The sequence below is a fragment of the Musa acuminata genome, chromosome BXJ2-10, assembly GCF_036884655.1.
Source record: "Musa acuminata AAA Group cultivar baxijiao chromosome BXJ2-10, Cavendish_Baxijiao_AAA, whole genome shotgun sequence".
Lineage (NCBI taxonomy): Eukaryota > Viridiplantae > Streptophyta > Magnoliopsida > Zingiberales > Musaceae > Musa > Musa acuminata.
This window is the reverse complement of record NC_088347.1, coordinates 27,250,601-27,270,551: the sequence shown is the minus strand read 5'-3', so window position 1 is coordinate 27,270,551 and position 19,951 is coordinate 27,250,601. Positions and strand designations below refer to the sequence as shown.

Sequence of the window (19,951 nt, the reverse complement as noted above, 5' to 3'; positions counted from 1 at the left end):
AAACATGTGTGCAGAATCAAGAGATAAAATAAGTTTCTGGATCATGTTATTTTGGTGAAATTCACTGACATTAATTGATGAATTGCACAGCTAGTCAACTATTTTGTTTGGTCTCCTGCAAGCTTGTTCTTCATTGCCCCAAAAGTCCAAGCTAGTTTTTTTATGTGCTGCCTGTGACAGAGCTCTGTTCTGATGTCATTGCTCTTGCTAAATCCTGAGTGTTCTCCAAGAAACAACCCTTTAGCTATGATCTTTTGTCAGTAACAGGAAAGAACCTATGACTTCCTCATGTATAATTAGATTAATGATGAGTACTGTTCTCCCTACTTTGTCCCCCACCTAATCATGATCTAATATGCAAGATGCAATCATTATAAAATGCATCTTGCCATTACCTAATTGATCCTGACAAACAACTGAGTATGAACCTGTTCACCAAGTGTGTGGCAATTCACTTCACTAAAATCCACAGATGAAGAAAAGAGGAGCAGGCAAGCAACATCCAACAACCAAGTTTATTGTTTAGTGAAAAGAGTGATTCAGATTCAGAATTGACCTTTGGATTAATCCGACTTCCTTTTCTTCCACATCAGAAACACACATGCATGGAATCCATTCACACTTCACATCCTCCCTCTCTCCTGTGTTTTGACTGCCAGAAAGTTGTATGCATAAAATTAAAGAAAGATCAAGATGAGCATCTACAGATGGAAGAAGCTTAATTAGCTCATCTTCACTGCAGGCTCTGGAAGTCTTTTTAATCTAGTCTCTCTTCTCTATCATGTTCTCTGCTGTGCAAAGGATGCTTTGATCTATCGATTCAGCTTAAGGTGAACACATGTCAACCTAGCGACTGACCAATCTAAGCAAGCTCTTCTACATGAATCTGCTGCGTGGATAGATAATTGTCCTGATATTATTCTTTCATTATTATCATGTACTTTGAAAGAATTGGAGCTGACTGATGCAGGCCATGGCCTTTTTCTTGGGAACCCCCAAAATGAAAAGGAGAGTTGGTATGGATCTGATGAATCTTGAGCAAAGATTCGTTGGTCCCATTGAGAGTAAGTCCAGCGAGTCCTCACCTGTCCTATAATAAAGCAGGGTGATTTAGGTAATCCATCATGGCAAGAAAACAAGGAAAGAATCACGAGATGATGAAAGCATACTACTAGTTGGAATTCAATGCTAGTTTGCCAATAACATGTGATGTGAGCAATGAAGGATCCCTTGCAAGTGCAAATTGACTATGGTTTTCTACTGACTGCATCATAGAAAAAACAAGCAATGGAGTTTCTTGGACACTTATTTTGCATTGGTTCTGACTCATTTCTTAATTGGTTAGAGAGTCAATATTCCGAAATTGGGTTAATTCATTGGAACATCTGTGCAAGAAGTTGTCCATTGCTTCATAGAATTGTCTAACAAGATCACTTCATTCTCTGCTAGCATTTTCATAGGAAATTTACCGATAGTTATAATGCAACCATCACACAAGACCTATGTCATCCTACTTCCGCCTACTTGTATAAAGAATCATAATAGAAAAATATGAACTTTCTTCTTCTTGTTTATTATGATAAGAAAGAGAAACACAAACTCCTTTATCTTTCTTTATAACAAGGAGAATAATTCTAAACTCTTTTATTCTCCTTTATGAGAAAATAAAATAATCATGAACTTTCTTCCCCTTATTCGAATATATAAAAATATATTATAAATAAAAAATAAAAAAAATATTTGAAAAGAACTATTCTAACTCATATTTCAGGTTCAAATTACTAACTTGAGGGTCATGAGTCAAGAAACCCCACCTAATCTTGATCTTTATATAAGAGATACATCGAGAGTACAATACTTTTGAAGTATAATATTTTCACCTCAAAGTCAGATCCATCTCCGAGCTATCTCAGATACATATTTTTACTTTGGAGTCATCAGACAGTCTTATATGCATGGGTCTGATTGATTAAAATCCGAATAATATTTGTTTATTATATGTAAACACAGTCATGCTCACGTAGCATGGTTTGTAACATGGAAATCAAGTTGAAGGCCCGTCTGCTACAAAATGGGCCGCCTTCCGATCCATCTAGAATAATAACAGCTCATCCGTCGGAAGGGAAGCGGGAAAGGTCGAGAAGCGAGGCGAAGCTCGTCCGGTCAGCGTCAAGAAGCCTCTCGAGCGTTCGATGAGTTCCTCGCCATTGCCCCTTTAAAAGGGAAGACGATGGCGTGCGTTATCTCACAGGAACATCGAGAAGCTCTCCACAAGCGACTGAGGTTTCAGTAGAGGGAAAGGAAAGAAAGGGTTGGCGGATCGTTTCGCGTCGATAGCTGGGTCATTTGGTTCGTGGGATCGCCCGGAAGGTTCGTCTAGATATCATCTCTTTCTCCCCCTCTGGTCACTCTTTCTTTTCCCTTGCTCATGTAGGATTCTTGGTCAAAGAATTTCGCTGTTGTAGCTTGGAATCTTGGTTGATTGTCGTGATATTGCGGTACCCTGATGCCGAATTTGATCATGTGTTATGGAGATTTTGTAGTACGGGTACCGCAGTAGGGTTATGTTTGAGTTACTTTTATTCGTCTTGATCTGGATTGCTGGATTGGTTCTTAAAATGAATCAAATTTATTCGGCAACGGAAGTAGGAGAGGGGATGCTGCTCTATCGCGGGGATTAAGTAGAGATTATCTGCCTCAGATGTTTGCGTTTCCGCTCCTTTTCAATCATTAGTTGGCAGCAATAGCACATGGTTTAAGATAGTACAGGCATCGCACTTGTTCCTCAATAGTAGCGATAATATGAAGTGATCTGTGTCGCTTGCATATAGATGTCTCTTCGATGAAGGAAAATGGTCATCTTGTTGGTTTCCATGTTATTTTGCATCTGCCCTAAAAGCTTAAATATTTAGCTGGACTGATAATCTCGAACATTGTGGATCTCTTTATCATCAGGGCAAAGGTTCAACAAATTCTGGACATCCATATTTTAGGAGTTTGAAAATTATACTACTACCATTTCTAATTTTAGTAACTCGTTCGACTTCCAGTCGTTCGAATCATGCCTACATGGACCAATCGATTTCCCAAGTCTTTAGCTTAGGATGTTTGTTGAGTTGGCCATTGTATCTTCTTTGAGGATTAAGGTGGCAAAGATTTTCCTGTTAGCTAGTCGATTTGCTGCAATCTTTGTTTTTTCCCCTTTCATTTGGTCGGAAAAGATATTAAAAGAAAATCCTGTTGTAAGTCCCTTTCATTTAATTGTTCGCCTTTTTTTTTTTTTCTCTTCCTTTTGAGTTGTTTGGAAAATAAGGGGAAAAGAGATAAAAAGAAATCATCGAACTACATCTTATTATTGGGTTTGAGATCATCCTATCTGTCGTGGTGCAAACATAGGCTGCTTAGGTGATACATTTTCATTTTCCTTTTCCTTTTCCTTTTACTTGAATAGAAGTGTCCTCCAAGGAAACCAGGGGATAGGAGATGAAGAAAAGAGTTTAGCAAAATATGTGTAATTTGTGTTTAGCAGCTCGTATTATTTGTTTTTTCATTTGCCTTGAAGTAGATTCTAAAGTTGGTTTTTTGGCAGCTACAAAAATATGCTTCTATCTCCATCATAAATCCCTATTAAAAGAGCAACAGTCATTTGATTAAGTGATATACGGCTGTAGATAATATTAGTGCTAATACTGAAATGCCTCCTGCAAAACGTTAGAATTTCTTATTATCCATATTCTGGCTATCTGGTAAGGAATGTCTGATTTAATTGGTTATCAGAAGTTCTAAAGTCGATTATTTTGTGAGACATGGTTTATATATCGCCTGCCTTAACTAATGGTCTACACCTGGAATAATCGTAAGATGTTCTGGTTTCTTGTTGGTCAAGCATGCAAGGCATATATATATATATACACACACACAGTAATGAATTATCATTTATCTAATTTTTTATGTCTTTCCATTGCAATTTTTTTCCCTGCACATTAGCATGTCTTGTAGTTTCTTGTTTCAGGTTTTCTTGTTAAACTTTGGAACTAAGAGATTTTATTGGGTGTTCTTTGTTTAGTTTCTTCTTTGATGTAATTTCACATAGAGCTATGCTTTTTTTTCCTAATAAAATTGTACATTTTTTGCAGGATTTATTTACGGGTAATACGATCTCTCAAGTTTCCAAGACTTGTGAAGTGAACAATTACAACTTTGAACCTTTCTCAAAGGTTAAACCAATAACAAGATCTCAAGAATGGTTCCCCCTTATGGATACATGGAGTCGTACCCTCAAAACAGAGACCACATTCCTTGTCCTTATCACCACTATCCGAGCTGGGAAGCTGTTTCTCCTCGAACAAGAGTAGACACAGCGAGACCTTTCTCATCCTTTGGACCATGGACTTCCAATGGTAGCATAGCCCACCCAAGTCCAACGGAAGCTAATGGTTGTTGCAGCCATGTCTATCCTCCTGGCTACTATTATTTTAGGCCTCCGTGTCCATATACTCCACCACCTCCTCAAGCATATTATCATGCCCCCTACCCCCCTTATTATAGTTCTTACCCTTCTTTTGTGATTCCTCCTCCACATTATTCAGCTGATCAAAATCCATATGATTATGATCGTCCCAGAGCTTCTTGTTGTGGATGCCCTGATCACTCATGCAACAAGGGAGGTAACAATAGTGTGAAGATTGAGGAACAGAAGATCGAGAAAGATCAGGACAATGAATCCTCAAGTCTAATTCAACAGCCAAATTACCCTTACCCAGTAGTATGCATCCCTCCCAGCTATTTGAAGAACAAAATGACTAATAAGAGCTCTGAATCATCTCCTCGGTGGAATGGATGGATTCCTATGGACATCAATGGACTCGATGGTGTGAAGCAAGATGAAGATGGGAAAAAGAGTCTGCAGTATGATGAGAGGAGAAATCAGTTCCCCTGGCCAATAATCTGGATGCCTGGTGATCAGAAATCAGAAGATAAAGATTTGAAGGAGATAAATTCGAATCCGGAAGTTAAAGAAACACCATCCTCAAAAATTAAACTTATTCCATTAAAACTTCTGGAGGATGAGCACATATCACCAGGCGACAAAGAGGACCGGCGTAAAACTCTTGGACAGCCAGAAGCAGTGACTGAAAGAGAAAGCAGAACTAAGATCATTCCTGTTAAGCATATAGAAGAGGACAACCAAAAGAGGCCTAACATGGATGAGAAGCGCAAAGATATGGAGAAGGAGAAATCTCATAGCATACCTGAAAAACAGGAGGAAAATGGGGCTAAGAAATCAATTAGCAAACTATTGCCACCGACCAAGACATCAAAGTTGCCTCCTGTATGTTTGAGAGTGGATCCATTGCCGAGGAAGAAGCCCACAAATGGCACATCAAGGTCGCCTAGTCCACCGGGCCTCAAGGACAAGGAGAAAACAGAAAGAGAGCAGCCAATTTTAAAAGATAAGAAGGAAGAAATATCTAAAAAAGAGGTCCGGGTAGTAGAAGCTGCTGATAAATTGTCAAATGAAGCAGAGAATCCAAAAACGGAAAGTCAGGAGATGATGACAACTACTGTAAAGGAAGAATCTGCTAAGATTGGGGAAAATCAACAGCCAGACAAAGGAACAGGACTTGAGGCTATGGAGGTCAAAACAGTAGAGGTATTGAAGAATGGGAAAGAAGTTGAGGAGGATGAACAAGTGCCAACTGATAAAGCAACACATGAACTTGATGAGGGGAAGAGGTGCATGGAGAACTCAGAAAACATAATTAATGAACAAAGGAAGGAAAGGAAAATTTTGTCACAATCAGATGCAGCAACTCTTATTCAATCTGCTTATAGAGGATTCGAGGTGAGAAGATGGCGACCTCTTGAGAAGTTAAGGAAAATTCATCAAATTCGTCAACAGACCGAGGCTGTGAAGAAGCAAATTCAGATGTTTGAAGCCTCCTCCAAGGAACAGGATTTGAAACACAAGGTTGCAATAAGTGAGGCCATAATGAATCTTCTGTTGCAGCTGGATACCATTCAGGTATGTGTTCACTTATCTATATAAAAAAAATGCCTTATTTGCAATGACTTGATATTTTTGAGAATATTTTTTGTTGCTTACGAAATTGATTTATCCATTGATCTGCATGTTTTTGTTTCCTTTTGAAGGATTCACATGGTGTGGATTATTATTCGAGTGACTTGAAACTGTGAACATGTCTTCTTTTCCATATTTGATCTTCAAATTAGTTAGTGCTGACTTTTTTGTATTTAATTTTGGTTTGATCTGTCATGAACCCTACAGGGATTGCATCCGAGCATGAAAGACATGAGGAAATATGTCGCCAGGGAGCTAATCAGTCTGCAAGATAAGCTTGATTCTCTAGGGGATCATGAAAAAATGGAAGTTGAACAACAACTTTATTCTGATTGTGGAGCTATCTCTTCTACAGACTCTTTTGTAACAACCAATTTGGAGCCTGAACATATGTCATCACAGTCAGAGAAAACATTTGTGGAGGGGAAAGAAGAAGCAGCTATTAAATGGCAGACAGATGATGCGGTAATAACTGAATCTCCAGATTCTGTAGCTGGAACCGGTGACTTAAAATCATTGAATGTGGATATGGGTTCTACTACTGAAGAACATCAAGATATAGCTCCTCTGGAAGAACAACTTAGTTCTGCTCTGAGGGAGGCAGTGGAATCGCATGTTACAGAGGAAGAACAATCCTCTGGATTGGAAGGTGCAACAGAGACTTTAGCATCTATTTCCCAAGTCGAGGCACCTTCTGCCTCTGTAGATGAGGTGTGGAAGCTCGAGACAGACGAGTATGTAGAATGTCAAGGAATTAACTCCCTTGTTGAGCATGTGAGAGATGAGCTACCCGATGCTGAAGCTGGAAATGACGAGACGGGTGATGTAAAATTGGAGAAACCATCTGTGCCATCGGTGAAGGGAGAAGATATCGAACTGGCAGCTGAAGAATCAAACCATTCTTTAAAGGCAATTAACCCGGAACAGGTGCAGCTTGTAGAAGCCACTGCTGGGGTCAAGGAAGGTGATTTTGATGTCAAGGGAACTATTTTGCCAGGCGATGAAGTTGATACCATGAGAGAGGATCTCCAAGTGCCCGACCAAAAAAGTTGTGACCTTGTTGAGAAGATGGTTGGAAACACGGATGTAGTTCCATGCTCTGAACAACCCTTCCTTGGCACTTGTGCCATCGACAATGGAAATGCCGGATACACGGTGGGGAACATAGAAAAAAGGGCAGAAGATGCAGATAGCATAGTGACCCACCTTCCAGATGCAACTTACAACCAATGTCATTCACCAGGAGATTTTGAGGTTGGCAAGGAAAATGGTGTGAATCCAATGCTGTTGCCTGATGGCACAAATATCATCAAAGATGAATGCTTCTCTTCAGTTGAAACATCCGAACCAAAGATTGACAAAGTCCATTCATTGGTAGGGGCTCTTGAGCCCGTCAGTATGAGTCCACGGCAACTGCCCGATGCTGTGAATATCAACAAAGATGAACGTGTCTCTGCAGATGAACCATTTGAAGCAAATGTCAATGATGCAGCCGATGGAAATCCAAGCAAGGAGGAGAAAAAACTAGTGGAAGAGAATGAGAAGCTAAGAGAAATGCTAGAGACACTGCTGAAGGCAGGGCAAGCACAGCTGGGAGTCATTGCAGATCTTAATGGCAGAGTCAAGGACTTGGAGAAAAAACTGTCACAAAAGAGAAGGTGCAAGGTGAAGAGCTCCAAACCAAGAAGGCCCTCTCCCCGTAAGGTTGCATCGTGAGACGTGCTACCATGGAGGTGAGATTCTAAATTCATCCTCACACTCTCTTTTGTGTGTGTATGATAAGAAAGTAAAAACAATGTTTGTGTAAAACACATTGGGCTCTATTATGCTTTTTTATGTATCAATGTTAAGAACAAATAAATAGAGAATCCGTATGAAGTGTTGTGCTCTACATAGCACATACTCTTTTCCTCTCTGTTTCTCTGTTGATGTCGATGAATTCTCTTCTGGATTCTTTTGTTATGATCTTTCTCACTTATATTCTCATTAAATTTAGGTGCTCTAGTCGTAAGATTACCTGATTCTGAGTTCTCAGTGGGCATTCACCATAGATCCTAAGAGAACACGAAGATCCAAAAGCTTAGAATGGCCTCTTCCCATCTTTGTAGAAGCCATGAACTGCTCGGCCACCCGAGTAGCATAATTATTCATATGCTTATCATTGTTTGTGTCGAGACGAAAGGAGATGATATTTGCTTCACATCATTTCATGATGTGCGGTGGATAATATTCTGAGCGGCGTTCAAATCCACAAGAGCATGACACACTTACCATAAAAGAGATGACTCCCACTGAGCAACTATGCAACCAAGTGGGAGAAGAGCTCGAGACGGGAGATGCCGTCGGCTATGCCGATTGCTCCCTCCACGCACAATGCCCTGTCTCGCTCGCCGAATCGCAATCCATGGAGCACCATGTTAGTTTGGCAAGTCCCATAGTCCCACATCGGGAAAATCAGACTTGTTGTCTCGTCTTGGAACTATAAATAAGGGCCTGAGCTTTGATGTTAAGTACCACAGACACCACGAGAAGTACCATAGACACCACAAGAAGTACAGCAGGCATCACAAGAAAACCTGCTTATGGTTTGAAGTCTTCTTGTTTAGGAAGCTGAAGGTGTTTTATGGCCTAGGAACATTTCCTAAGGCATTTGTAAGTGTCCCTCTTTTATAGTAGTAATTTGCTCCTCTTTCTTCCGTGGATGTAGGTCAAAGTCAATTGACCGAACCACGTATATCTGGTGTTCTGGTGTTTTATTTGTTCTTGTCGCTTTATTCTTTCCGCTTTATTATCTTGTTGTGTTGCCAAAATTATCCTTTGGTAAATATCCTGGGGCTAGCTCTAACAAACTGGTATCAGAGCCTGGTTCTGGGATCTTTTGGCAACAATGACAATATCAAAGATCGTTGTCGAGAAATTCGATAGAAATGTCAACTTCGGCATGTGGCAACTCAAGATGGAGGCCATTCTGGTTCAAGACGGAATTGATTTGGCACTTCAGGGTGCTGAGAACATTCCAGATGGTACGTCAAAAGAAGATCTTGCGGGTATGGATAAGAAGGCCCGATCCAGCATCATTCTAAATCTCTCTGATGAGGTTTTACGGGAGGTAGCTACGGAGACTACGGCTAAGAGCATGTGGGACAAACTTAAAGCCTTGTACATGAAGAGGACAGTGGAGAATCGTCTCTACTTGAAGCAGAGTCTGTATATGCTTCGGATGGTTGAAGGTACATCTATACTCTCGCATCTTGATAAGTTTGATTCTTTGGTTATGGATTTGGAGAATATAGATGCAAAAATTGATGATGAGGATAAGGCTTTGTTGCTCTTGTGTTCTCTTCCCCAATCTTTTAAGCATTTCCGTGATACTTTGATTTATGGAAAAGAAACAGTTTCGTATCAGGAAATTAAATCTGCACTAAAATCTAAGGAGCAAATAGACAGAGATATCACTGGGGAAAGTAAAGGAAATCAGGCTGAGGGTCTGGTTGTCAGGGATAAAATGGATAAAAGAGAATTTGACAGTAGTAGATCTAAATCTAGATCTAAATCCAGACATAGAAATTTGGAATGCAGATATTGTCATAAAATGGGGCACATTAAATCTGATTGCTTTAAATTGAAAAATAAATTAAAGCAAAAGGAAAAATTTGTTGAGAAAACTATTGAATCCGCCGAAGCTAGTGTAGCTTCTGATGAGAATTTTGGAAATATTTTCTTTGCTACTGATGACAGGACAAAGTCTAAAAATGAATGGATTTTAGATTCAGGTTGTTCTTATCACATGTGTCCCAATAGGGATTTGTTTTCCACATACGAATCTTGTAATGGTGGAATTGTTTTGATGGGCAATAATGCCGCATGTGATGTTGTTGGTAGAGGAACAATCCGAATTAAAATGCATGATGGTATTGTGAGGACGCTCACTAATGTTAGACATGTTCCTGATTTGAAAAAGAATCTCATCTCTTTAGGCACCCTAGAGGCCCTTGGGTGTAAATACACAGCTGAAGGTGGAGTTATGAAAGTTTCTAGAAGTGCCCTTATTGTTATGAAAGCTTGTAGGTCTGGTAGCTTGTATATTCTGCAGGGAACTACTGTCACAGGTTCAGTTGCAGTTTCGTCATCATCATTGTCTGATTCTGACATCACCAAATTATGGCATATACGTCATATGAGAAATATTCGACCACCACAAAGGTATGCAAATTTGGTTGCATATGCTTTGTCTGTTGCAGAAGAAACAAGTGAAGTTGGTGAGCCTACTTCCTATTCAGATGCAGTTTCTTGTGATAATTCCGCTAAGTGGTTGATTGCTGAGGGGAAAGTCCTTGTTCAGAGAATTCATACGAAGGACGATTCAGCTGATATGTTTACGAAGCCTCTTCCGGTTTACAAGTTCAAGCAGTGCTTGGACTTGGTTGGTGTTCATTGTTGGTGATTGCCCGTTGGGGCTTTTGTGAAGAAGGTGGAGCAAGTTTTGTTGGGACATGCCAAGGTGGAGATTTGTTAGTTTGGCAAGTCCCATAGTCCCACATCGGGAAAATCAGACTTGTTGTCTCGTCTTGGAACTATAAATAAGGGCCTGAGCTTTGATGTTAAGTACCACAGACACCACGAGAAGTACCATAGACACCACAAGAAGTACAGCAGGCATCACAAGAAAACCTGCTTATGGTTTGAAGTCTTCTTGTTTAGGAAGCTGAAGGTGTTTTATGGCCTAGGAACATTTCCTAAGGCATTTGTAAGTGTCCCTCTTTTATAGTAGTAATTTGCTCCTCTTTCTTCCGTGGATGTAGGTCAAAGTCAATTGACCGAACCACGTATATCTGGTGTTCTGGTGTTTTATTTGTTCTTGTCGCTTTATTCTTTCCGCTTTATTATCTTGTTGTGTTACCAAAATTATCCTTTGGTAAATATCCTGGGGCTAGCTCTAACACACCACACAGAAAACCCTGCTCTTCCTTTCCCCTTTCGGACTGGAACCGATGCTTAGTCCAACACGCAATTCGACGTCGTTTCCTTTCTCTGAAGGAGTAACCAAGGTTTCTTTAAGTCGTCCTTCCACGGAAAGTGGCATGGGGAAGCAAACTCAAAGAGTACATCCCATGCCGCCATTCATTTTCCTCGATCTGAATCCCCTCGAAGTCTTCCATCATCGACGCTTTGTGTGCCCACCAACGCCAAGTTCGAAATCCCATTAGAAGAATCGGATGGCCATCTTCCGAAGCAGGTGATGGATGTGTTGGCTTCAGTTGGTTGATAACTCAAGCTTTTTGGTGTTGCAGTGGAAGCAGATATGGAAATGCAACATCGAGTTCTTCTGGACCTCAGTTTGTTCTTGCTTTTTGGTCGCCACATCGTCACAGGCGCTTTCAGAAACAAATCCATATCTGCGATTGTGATTGTGATTGTGATTGTGATCGTGATCGAGATTGATGAGGACTGAGGTCTCCCACTCGAGTCATGGGGTTTGACATTACTCACCTTGTCAACCTTGCTATGATTCTCCTTCGTTCCCCCCTACAATTAGACCTTCATTCTGATGTACACTTTGTCCATGTTGGGGGGGAGCTTGCCATTCTTTTCTGGTTGCAACCACCCACTCTACTTGGGATGAGAGACAAGCTGCTTATGTTCATGCGCAGTATGTGCCACTATAAATAGCTTTCTTTATGGCTTTTCCAGTGCTTGGACAAACACATTTTGCTGCGACTGCTGGAAGTCATTGCTGCAATGATATTGCAGTCTGATGTGCACTTGGATGTTGCAGTCTATCTCATACCTATGACTTTGTTAACTGTGAGACATGAAGAACGAGTCGAGAGGCAACAGGTGCAATCTTAGTGGTGTTTCCACTACTCACAAGTTCTCTGTCGTACGGTGTCCATGTCTTTTTGGAGGTCAGAACCACTTAAAAGGCATGTTTAATCCACCACCAAATCAAATCAGTGGTAGCAGAGTTGTCATCTCTGTTGTACACTCCAATAGGCAAGCATCATGTGATTCCAATGGCAGTAGTGATGCATACGCACAACAACAATTGCATATCGATGAACATGACAACTTCAATTTGCCTATGAGACCATGGAGGTTTAAACAAACATTCAGCAAAACTCTGTTAGCCAGCCAAGTGGATTTCTTTTCTACTTGATAGGGGTAAAAGTGGTGATATGACACGCCATGACAGCATCCCCTTAAGCGACACGATCCCCGAGGCTCGTCATATCCTGCAACAGCTCGGCCTTCCACGTAGCCCCAGTGGCAATGTCAGACGCCACCAAAAGTACAGTCCTGCCCTACAGACAACTACGTTAGGTAACATCCAACCTCATCTATAAATACCCCTGAGTCCTGAGCAGAGGAGGGGGACACACACACTCAACACACGGAGGTTTCTCTTCCTCCAAAACCCTCTCCACATCATCGCTAACTTGATCGTCGGAGGGGTCGGGCCGAGCCCCCGGCCCGACCTGTGTGCAGGAACGAAGGCGAGGTGGTCTCTTCCTGGCGCTGCTGCTGAGCTGCCGACCCGATCTACCACCCCGAACGACCAATCCCGACCGCAGGGAGACCCCGAGGGACGTCGCCCGAGATCCCTGACACCCGGACCCTAGGACCGAGCCGCGTCGACCCCGAAGCCACGACTTAAAAAGTTACTTACTGTAACACTACTGATACATGGAGTGTGCTAAAAATGACACACAGGGTGGGGTTATCCTGACTCTGATATCCATGTTAAACCATCATCTGCTCTTGTTGAGTGATTTATTTGGATGGTTGAGCAATGGTTTTATGTCAACATGTGACAGATCTAATCATACTGATACATCCAAATCCAGTGCTTTCTTTCTTTCTTTCTACTCGAGTCACCTTAGCTTTCAACTGCCTACAGTTGTTTGGATCACCAACTGCAGCTCCTACTCGATCAATAATTGTTGATTTAGGTAGCATTGTACCGAGACTAATAATTAAAAGGAGTCATCCAAACTCATCATATTATGTTTCTGGGAGTACAGTGTGAAGAGCCTTATATTATCATCACATAAGCAGTGGAATCATTGACATCTCACATATATGCATTTCATAATATGCATATGAAGGAAAAAAAAATATAATTATTATTAGTCACTAAGGAAAGAGGAGGATAACTCATGCCAAAACATGAAGAAAAGAGCATGATCATATGCCTTCATGGACCATGCCACAAAAGACAACCAGCTAATGAGAACAAACACAGCAATGTTGTGGCATGAGGTTAAAGAAAGGGTGGCCATGGTGCCTCAACCATGGAAAGAAAATAAAGGCAAAAGAGCACCCAATCCAACATTGGGACCGGCCATCCTTCTCCCCTCTATAAACGTAGGTGATGGTGGCATAAAAAAGAGTCTCATGTCTCATCACTCTTTGTGCTTATGGGGGAAAAAAAAAAAAGGGAAAATCCTGTGGTCTTTCATGTTCTGTACATCATTTCTACCAAAAAGATGATAAAAACAAGCAGTGGGAGGTTGCAAGGAGGAATTCTTAGCACATGAGATGTGAAGGAACCATCATTTCCTTGAATGAGTCCAAACAAGCTTATGCTTCAATCCAAAATAGGTGTGGGTGTGTATATATATATATAGTTGTGTGTTTGGTGACAGCCACAGGACATTGATACAGACACCCCTACACGCCTCTTCCTCCCACCATCCTGCCCACCATAGCCGGCCACCTCGCTGTTACATCTGCAGCCACTTCCTGTTTCATCTGTTCCTTGTATGTTTGTCTCCTTCCATCCGTCCTAATCTCTTGTGAGGCGTGGTGCTCATTGGTGTTCTGTCCTTGCCCAGGTTTGGCAGAGCAGATTGAGAAGTACTCTTTATCTTGATTCTAGGGGGGGTGGGGAGAGAGCAGAAAAGAATGAAAGATTAAGAGACGGCTGGATTTTTAAGTGCTTTTCTTGCTCCGTTTCTAATCATCAAGACGAACAGCAAGAAAATGTCACATTTTTCTCGGTTTTTTCGATTGCCTTTGAGATGTTTTCGTTTGATTTTTGGACAACCGGGGAGGTGTTACCGGTGTTCGACGATTTGATAATGTGAATGCCTTTGGCTCGTTGCGGCTGCAGTTTGTCTTGTTCGAATAATTGCCGCAGTCCTCTGAGACGAGCAGAGTTTGGTGGTTTTCGCTTACACGCCACCTTTCGCTTGTCATGCTATCGTCCAATCTTTTTCCGGCTTTCGGCTTCCTCCTGATTGCGTTTTATGGTTTTGGTGTCGATACCATGTGCTTGTGATCTCAACCTCGGTTCTTCTGCTCTCTTATTCGCTTCACCGGTTTCCTCGGTTCATTCGTGCAGGTCCATCCTCTTGATCTTGTTGTGTGTGCCGTCTCATCTTCCTCATGGCGGGTGAGACATCATGGGAGGAGTCTTACCCTGTCGCCTACTTCCAGAGTGAGGTTGCGGGCCTTAAGCCGACCTCCGAAGACAGCGATGACCAAGATGAAGATGCGTTGATCTCATTGGACGCCGTTCTGCCCGATGACCTCTTGGAGAAGGTCTTGTCCTTCTTGCCCATCGCGAGCATCGTCAGAGCGAGCTCAGTCTGCAGGCGGTGGTACGAAGCTGTGCATTCCGGGAGGTGCTCGTGGACCAAGATGTCGCCCCAGAAGCCATGGTACTTCATGTTCACCTGCAGCGACGACGCCGTCGCCGGCTACGCCTACGACCCGAGCCTCCGGAAATGGTACGGCTTCGACTTCCCCTGCATCGAGAGGAGCAACTGGTCGACCTCCTCCTCCTGCGGGTTGGTCTGCTTGATGGACGGCGAGAACAGGAGCCGCGTCTTCGTCTGCAACCCGATCACGCGGGACTGGAAGAGGCTGCACGACGCCCCCGGGGGGAAGGCCCCCGATTACAGCGCGCTCGCCATGTCGGTCGACCGGAGAACCCACGGCTACACGGTCGCCGTCGCCAAGTGCAAGCAGGTGCCTCAGGACTATTACCAGTGGCAATTCTCCATCCACGTCTACGAGTCGAAGACCAGAGCGTGGCTCACCCCCTTCGCCGAAGTCTTGGTGGGCTGGCGGGGCGGAGACGAGTGCGTGATCTGCAATGGCGTCCTGTATTACTTGATCTACTCCACCGGCGTGCTCAGGAACGTCGAGCCGCGCCATTGCCTGGTGATGTACGACCTCTCGGCGCGGCCTGCCCGAACGTCCCTAATGCGGACGGCGATCCCTGTGCCATGCTCTCTGACCTGCGGCAGGCTGATGAACCTCAGAGACAGGCTAATCATGGTCGGCGGGATCGGGAAGCCCGACCGACCGGGCATCATCAAGGGCATCGGCATCTGGGAGCTTCAGAGGAGGAGGGAATGGCGGGAGGTGGCTCGAATGCCGCACAAGTTCTTCCAGGGGTTCGGCGAATTCGACGACGTCTTCGCGAGCAGCGGCGCGGACGAACTCATCTACATACAGAGCTTTGGATCCCCTGCTCTGCTGACCTTCGACACGACCCAGAAGCTGTGGAGGTGGTCGACGAAAAGCCCCGTGACGAAGAGGTTTCCTCTGCAGCTCTTCACTGGCTTCAGCTTCGAGCCGAGGCTCGAGGTCGCTTCCTGATTTCTGCTGCTCATTGCTTTCTTTGCCTTTCCGTCTACAACTCGAAGCAATCATGCCATAGTTTTTGTTTCACGTGTCTAAGAGAATTACATGGAATGTTTATATGATGGACAAGAACATTCTTGCAATGATCATGGAGATTCTACAGAGTGTTAACCTTGTTTTGTTCAGCTTGTACAGTATAGTTTATTTTGGACTTTAATGATCTATCCATGGAACAGAGTGATCCAACAAAGATTTGCTTGTCTTCTGTCTTCTATCTCATGGCTTGGCTTCTCGGTATTGAGCCCAAGCTTTCAGTTTAGCTCCATTTTCTGGCTTTGTAGTACTTCACTGACTTTGCTATTGCAAATCTTGTTTAAAACTTGAAAATGCTATTGATTTCTGCTGGAGATGACAACATTCGAGATCGTTTGGGGAAGAGCATCAGGCTACGTATTCCAAGGATATGATCTGGTACATCATGTGCTGGAAGTGCAGCTTAAGCTCATTCAAAGGAGATGTTTTGTCTTCTTGAAGAACAGCTTGTTCAACATGGAATGTTTCCTGGAATACTGAAGACCAACCAGACGAGTGAAGAGCTCCCTGTGGATCAAAGTAAATCCAAATATAATGAATGTGGTGGTCTGTCAGCCCTACCAAAAAAAAAAATTTCTAACCAATCACATGAAAAACATGACCAAATTGAAAGTAGAGATTTCAAGATTAAGTCTGCAATCTCTTCTCTTTTCTTTGGTTCATATCACTTGATTTGACTTTGAAAACCTTGAATTGCTGCTGTTTCTTGTATAACCATCAGCATTTCCCTCAGCTTATCTAATCCATGATTTAATGGTGCCTACTAGTAATTCAAGCTGACACAAGCAAGCAGGACAACAATTTGCTCGATCATGTAGGAAGATAGGATAAGAACTCGTTGGTTTGTTTCTTCTACATGCATCATCATGGAGAACCAAGTAAATGCTCTTGATTAATGCTGAACTGCCTTGGTGGAATTGCAATCCTTGTCTGCGCTTGAAATATTTCGGATGTTGATTAATATGCTGAATGATGCAAATAGCATGAGTTTTCCACTTCAAAAACCCCCAAGGTTTAGGTCTGTATTAATGAGAAACCAGATTCTTTTCTTGCCCAACCCAAAAGCTTTGATGTTGTGAGCAGGAACAGACAAGCTGCAGATCACCATGTGCACAACGGATGGGAGGAGGAGGAGGAGGAGGTGCATGAGAATAGCTGAGTGAAGAAGAACCATGCTTATGACCACCACCTTATCATGCTTTGTGGTGGTGGAATTGTGTGGCTGGGGGCCTCTTCACAGCTCTCCCCAGTGCAGGTCAGGGGATGTCAGGTGGTGGCTCAGACCTGAGCGCTGGCCCTGCCACCTTCACTCACACCCCAACTGTGCCATTACCAGCCAGCCATTAAAAGGAGAGAAGCAGGGTTGTACTGCTAGTTCTGAGCGGTGATGGAGCTGCCTCCCTGCACTGGCAGAGCAATCTAGCTCAAGTATTCCAAACCTAAAAGAAAAGAAAGGAAAAGGCTTTCCAAGTGGTTGGTGGCGTTACTCGTACAAGTACCCATGGAGTCAAGGCCAATCATGAATCACATGTGATGCATCCAATGTATCTTCTTCTTATGGGTCAGTGGATTTTGTCTTTGGCTGTCCATTTTGACACTGCTTCATGTATGGTCCAAAACATCCCTGTGAAGCAGGACAAGTGAGAGGAGAGATGGTGCACTGTTACGAGACTCATCTCGGGTGGGCATGCCAACGTAAGAAGCTTCATCAAATCCCACACACACCAAAAGAAAAAGCTTCCTCCAATCAACAAACGAAACCTATCAAGAGGAAAGTATTGTAGTACATAGATTCTTCAAGGGGTGTTTTGATTATTTAATGGTGCATGGGTTGTGTGGCATCTTTACATCCCCACTCATTTCAGTTGCTCCCTATTATAATAAATGATCATAGTATAATGTTCCATTCCAAACAATGATAGTTATAAAGTTTGTCTTCATTTTATAGTTTTATTATTTTAGAACTCATAGAAATCATAATATAGTGGTAAGTAAATTTGGTACATCACCATCATATCAAATATATATATATTTTTTTTATTTTTTATAATTCAATCTCTGACTTTTCAATTGACATTAGATTAATGTGATTTTATTATACCTTTTTATTTAAATTAGGTAACACTAATTATAATTAGTGGTGGCTAATTTTTATTTTTTTGATTAATGTGATATATTTAGATGAATGATGTTAATATCTAAAGGGATAAGTAAATTAAATTTTATTTTTTACAACAAAAAAATTTAAGATCATTTAAGTTATTTTAAAATTTTCTAACAAATATTTTCTTATTTGTTTGAATATTATTGAGCAATAAATAATGTAATGTGGGAATACTTCATCTTCCTCGATTGGATGTGTGAGAAATCCGAGAAACCCGGAGTGTTCTTATACCCAGTGGGTCGATCGCCTCATTGGCTCCCGTGGCCGTCGCGTAGCCCCAGAATCCCTCCACCGATTCCACCTTGTTCCCAGCCGACGACGGAACGTCGATCTCGACTCGCGTCCACCCTTCCAGTGACCCCTCTAGGTGGCCGTCCTCCTCTCGTTAGGTCGCCGCACCGTAGTCATCGGTACGTCGTCGTCACATCCCTTTCCCATCTTCGACGCGCTGCTTTTTCATTCATTTCTTGGATTTCACGTCGGTCTCGCCCTTCCAAAATCGAGTGCTGGCGTACTGGTAAATATTGGCCTTTTCGTCTCTGATTTTACCATGCTCGTGGGATTTACGTGGGTGCGTAAACCCTAGGCCGTGCTGCGTCCGTGCCTCCTCGAGCCCTCTTACCGTCAGAAAGGCGTCATCTTTGAGTGGGACGTAATTTGGATCGGTTGATTTGATGGGCGAGGGCTCTGGCATTAAATAATTACAGCTGTGGTGCAGCTGTTGCGGGCAAAGGTTCGGGGGAAGGAGCAGTTCAGTGCTGAAAAGAACCCTGGCTTTTGGCATTGGTTCTGACCTGCTGTTGAATTATTCTCTCTTCTTCTTTTCTTTGTTCTCCCGATAGTTTATTTATTGTTCCTCTCAGTACTCGTCAGGCTTTAGGCAGAATCGTAGCTTTTGATGGCTAGATGTTCCCATTTATTGCCTGTTGAATCATAAATGTACGCTCTGTCTCCAAGGTCGACAATTGCAACAGGACACCGTTCAGAACAAAGCAATAAAAATTTGCCATGACCCAATTACTGTGCTGTTGCTTCTAGGTAGAAGCTGCGAGCGAGTTCAATAACTAGTTGCTTGTAGTCATGGTGATTGTTCTACTTTTAAGTGATGGAAAAGATACAGCACAGAATAGACTGCAGGGGCTTCTTTTCCTGGCTATGGCACTCCTTTAAACCAAATGTTCCTTCAACGTCTTTCTGATGGAAGGACTGTTAACTAACTTCCCTGGGTTTGCTCGGTTTTGCAGCTAGCAGACTACAAGTTGAAATTGATTGTGACAAGCAATTACTCATTCTGTTTCTTAATAGATATTGGCTTGTTTCTCTTTGATAGATCGATATTAGACAGGGAACAATTTACAGGTGCACAGGGCACCCTTTGTTCTTAGCTTTAGTGCGTGGCAAGGGAGGAAACCATATTGAATATTGGAGAATGGGGACCTTAGTGTGGGATTTGTTGTATAAGATGTGCCTAAGAGAATGAAAAGGAAATGTGTGTGATCATGCATGTCCCTGCAATCAGAATAACAGCCACGATCTTGTAAGTTGCAAAAGAAAGCCTTCATTGGTGGAAGAATCATGCAACAGTAGCAGGTTGCATTATGTTATCATGATAGTGGCAAATCAAGGATTACTTTCTTGGTCCCTGGTCATAGTGCCGGTTAAACCAAGGTTTCTGGGGGCTCGTCTGTTTACTCCGCATAAACATGTCCTTCTTTTTCCACCCTTTCTAATATCCTTTTATTATTTGTCTTCTAGGCTTTTGCATATTGAGATGGCCTTTGGGCCCAATATGGTTTCCCTCAACTTGATCCTTGTAAAATCATAGCCTGTGGCAATGTGGTGTGAACTTTACCATTTGAGTAGTTTAATTTTCTGCCAGGAGTGCAGATTGGCTGTTGTTCTCCAATTCACATCTTCCCTGCACTTCCTAATTCCTGCCCATGAAAATGCTGAAGCAATACTTTTCTGGAGAGCTTATACCGTGAAACAGCCACTTTGTTTTTCTTTTTTTGCATAGG

General features: G+C 42.5%; 2 protein-coding genes across 3 annotated transcripts; both read left to right on the top strand.

Moving 5' to 3' along the window:
• Nucleotides 1–2,213: 2,213 nt before the first annotated feature.
• LOC135624869 (BAG family molecular chaperone regulator 6-like) lies at nt 2,214–7,997 on the top strand. Its single transcript, XM_065128893.1, has 3 exons — nt 2,214–2,370; nt 4,137–6,025; nt 6,290–7,997. The coding sequence occupies exons 2-3, from the start codon at nt 4,244–4,246 to the stop codon at nt 7,796–7,798; spliced, it is 3,291 nt and encodes a 1,096-aa protein (XP_064984965.1). The 5' UTR covers nt 2,214–2,370; nt 4,137–4,243; the 3' UTR covers nt 7,799–7,997.
• A 5,772-nt stretch (nt 7,998–13,769) lies between these two features.
• On the top strand, nt 13,770–15,941 carry LOC135625842 (F-box/kelch-repeat protein At3g61590-like). 2 transcript variants are annotated; one of them, XM_065130941.1, is made up of 2 exons: nt 13,770–13,917; nt 14,427–15,941. In XM_065130941.1, exon 2 carries the CDS (start codon nt 14,471–14,473, stop codon nt 15,689–15,691), a length of 1,221 nt encoding a protein of 406 aa, XP_064987013.1. In that variant the 5' UTR covers nt 13,770–13,917; nt 14,427–14,470; the 3' UTR covers nt 15,692–15,941. The 2 variants fall into 2 exon arrangements, with proteins under 2 accessions (XP_064987013.1, XP_064987014.1); XM_065130942.1 differs by lacking the exon at nt 13,770–13,917 and adding an exon at nt 13,971–14,334.
• Nucleotides 15,942–19,951: the final 4,010 nt, after the last annotated feature.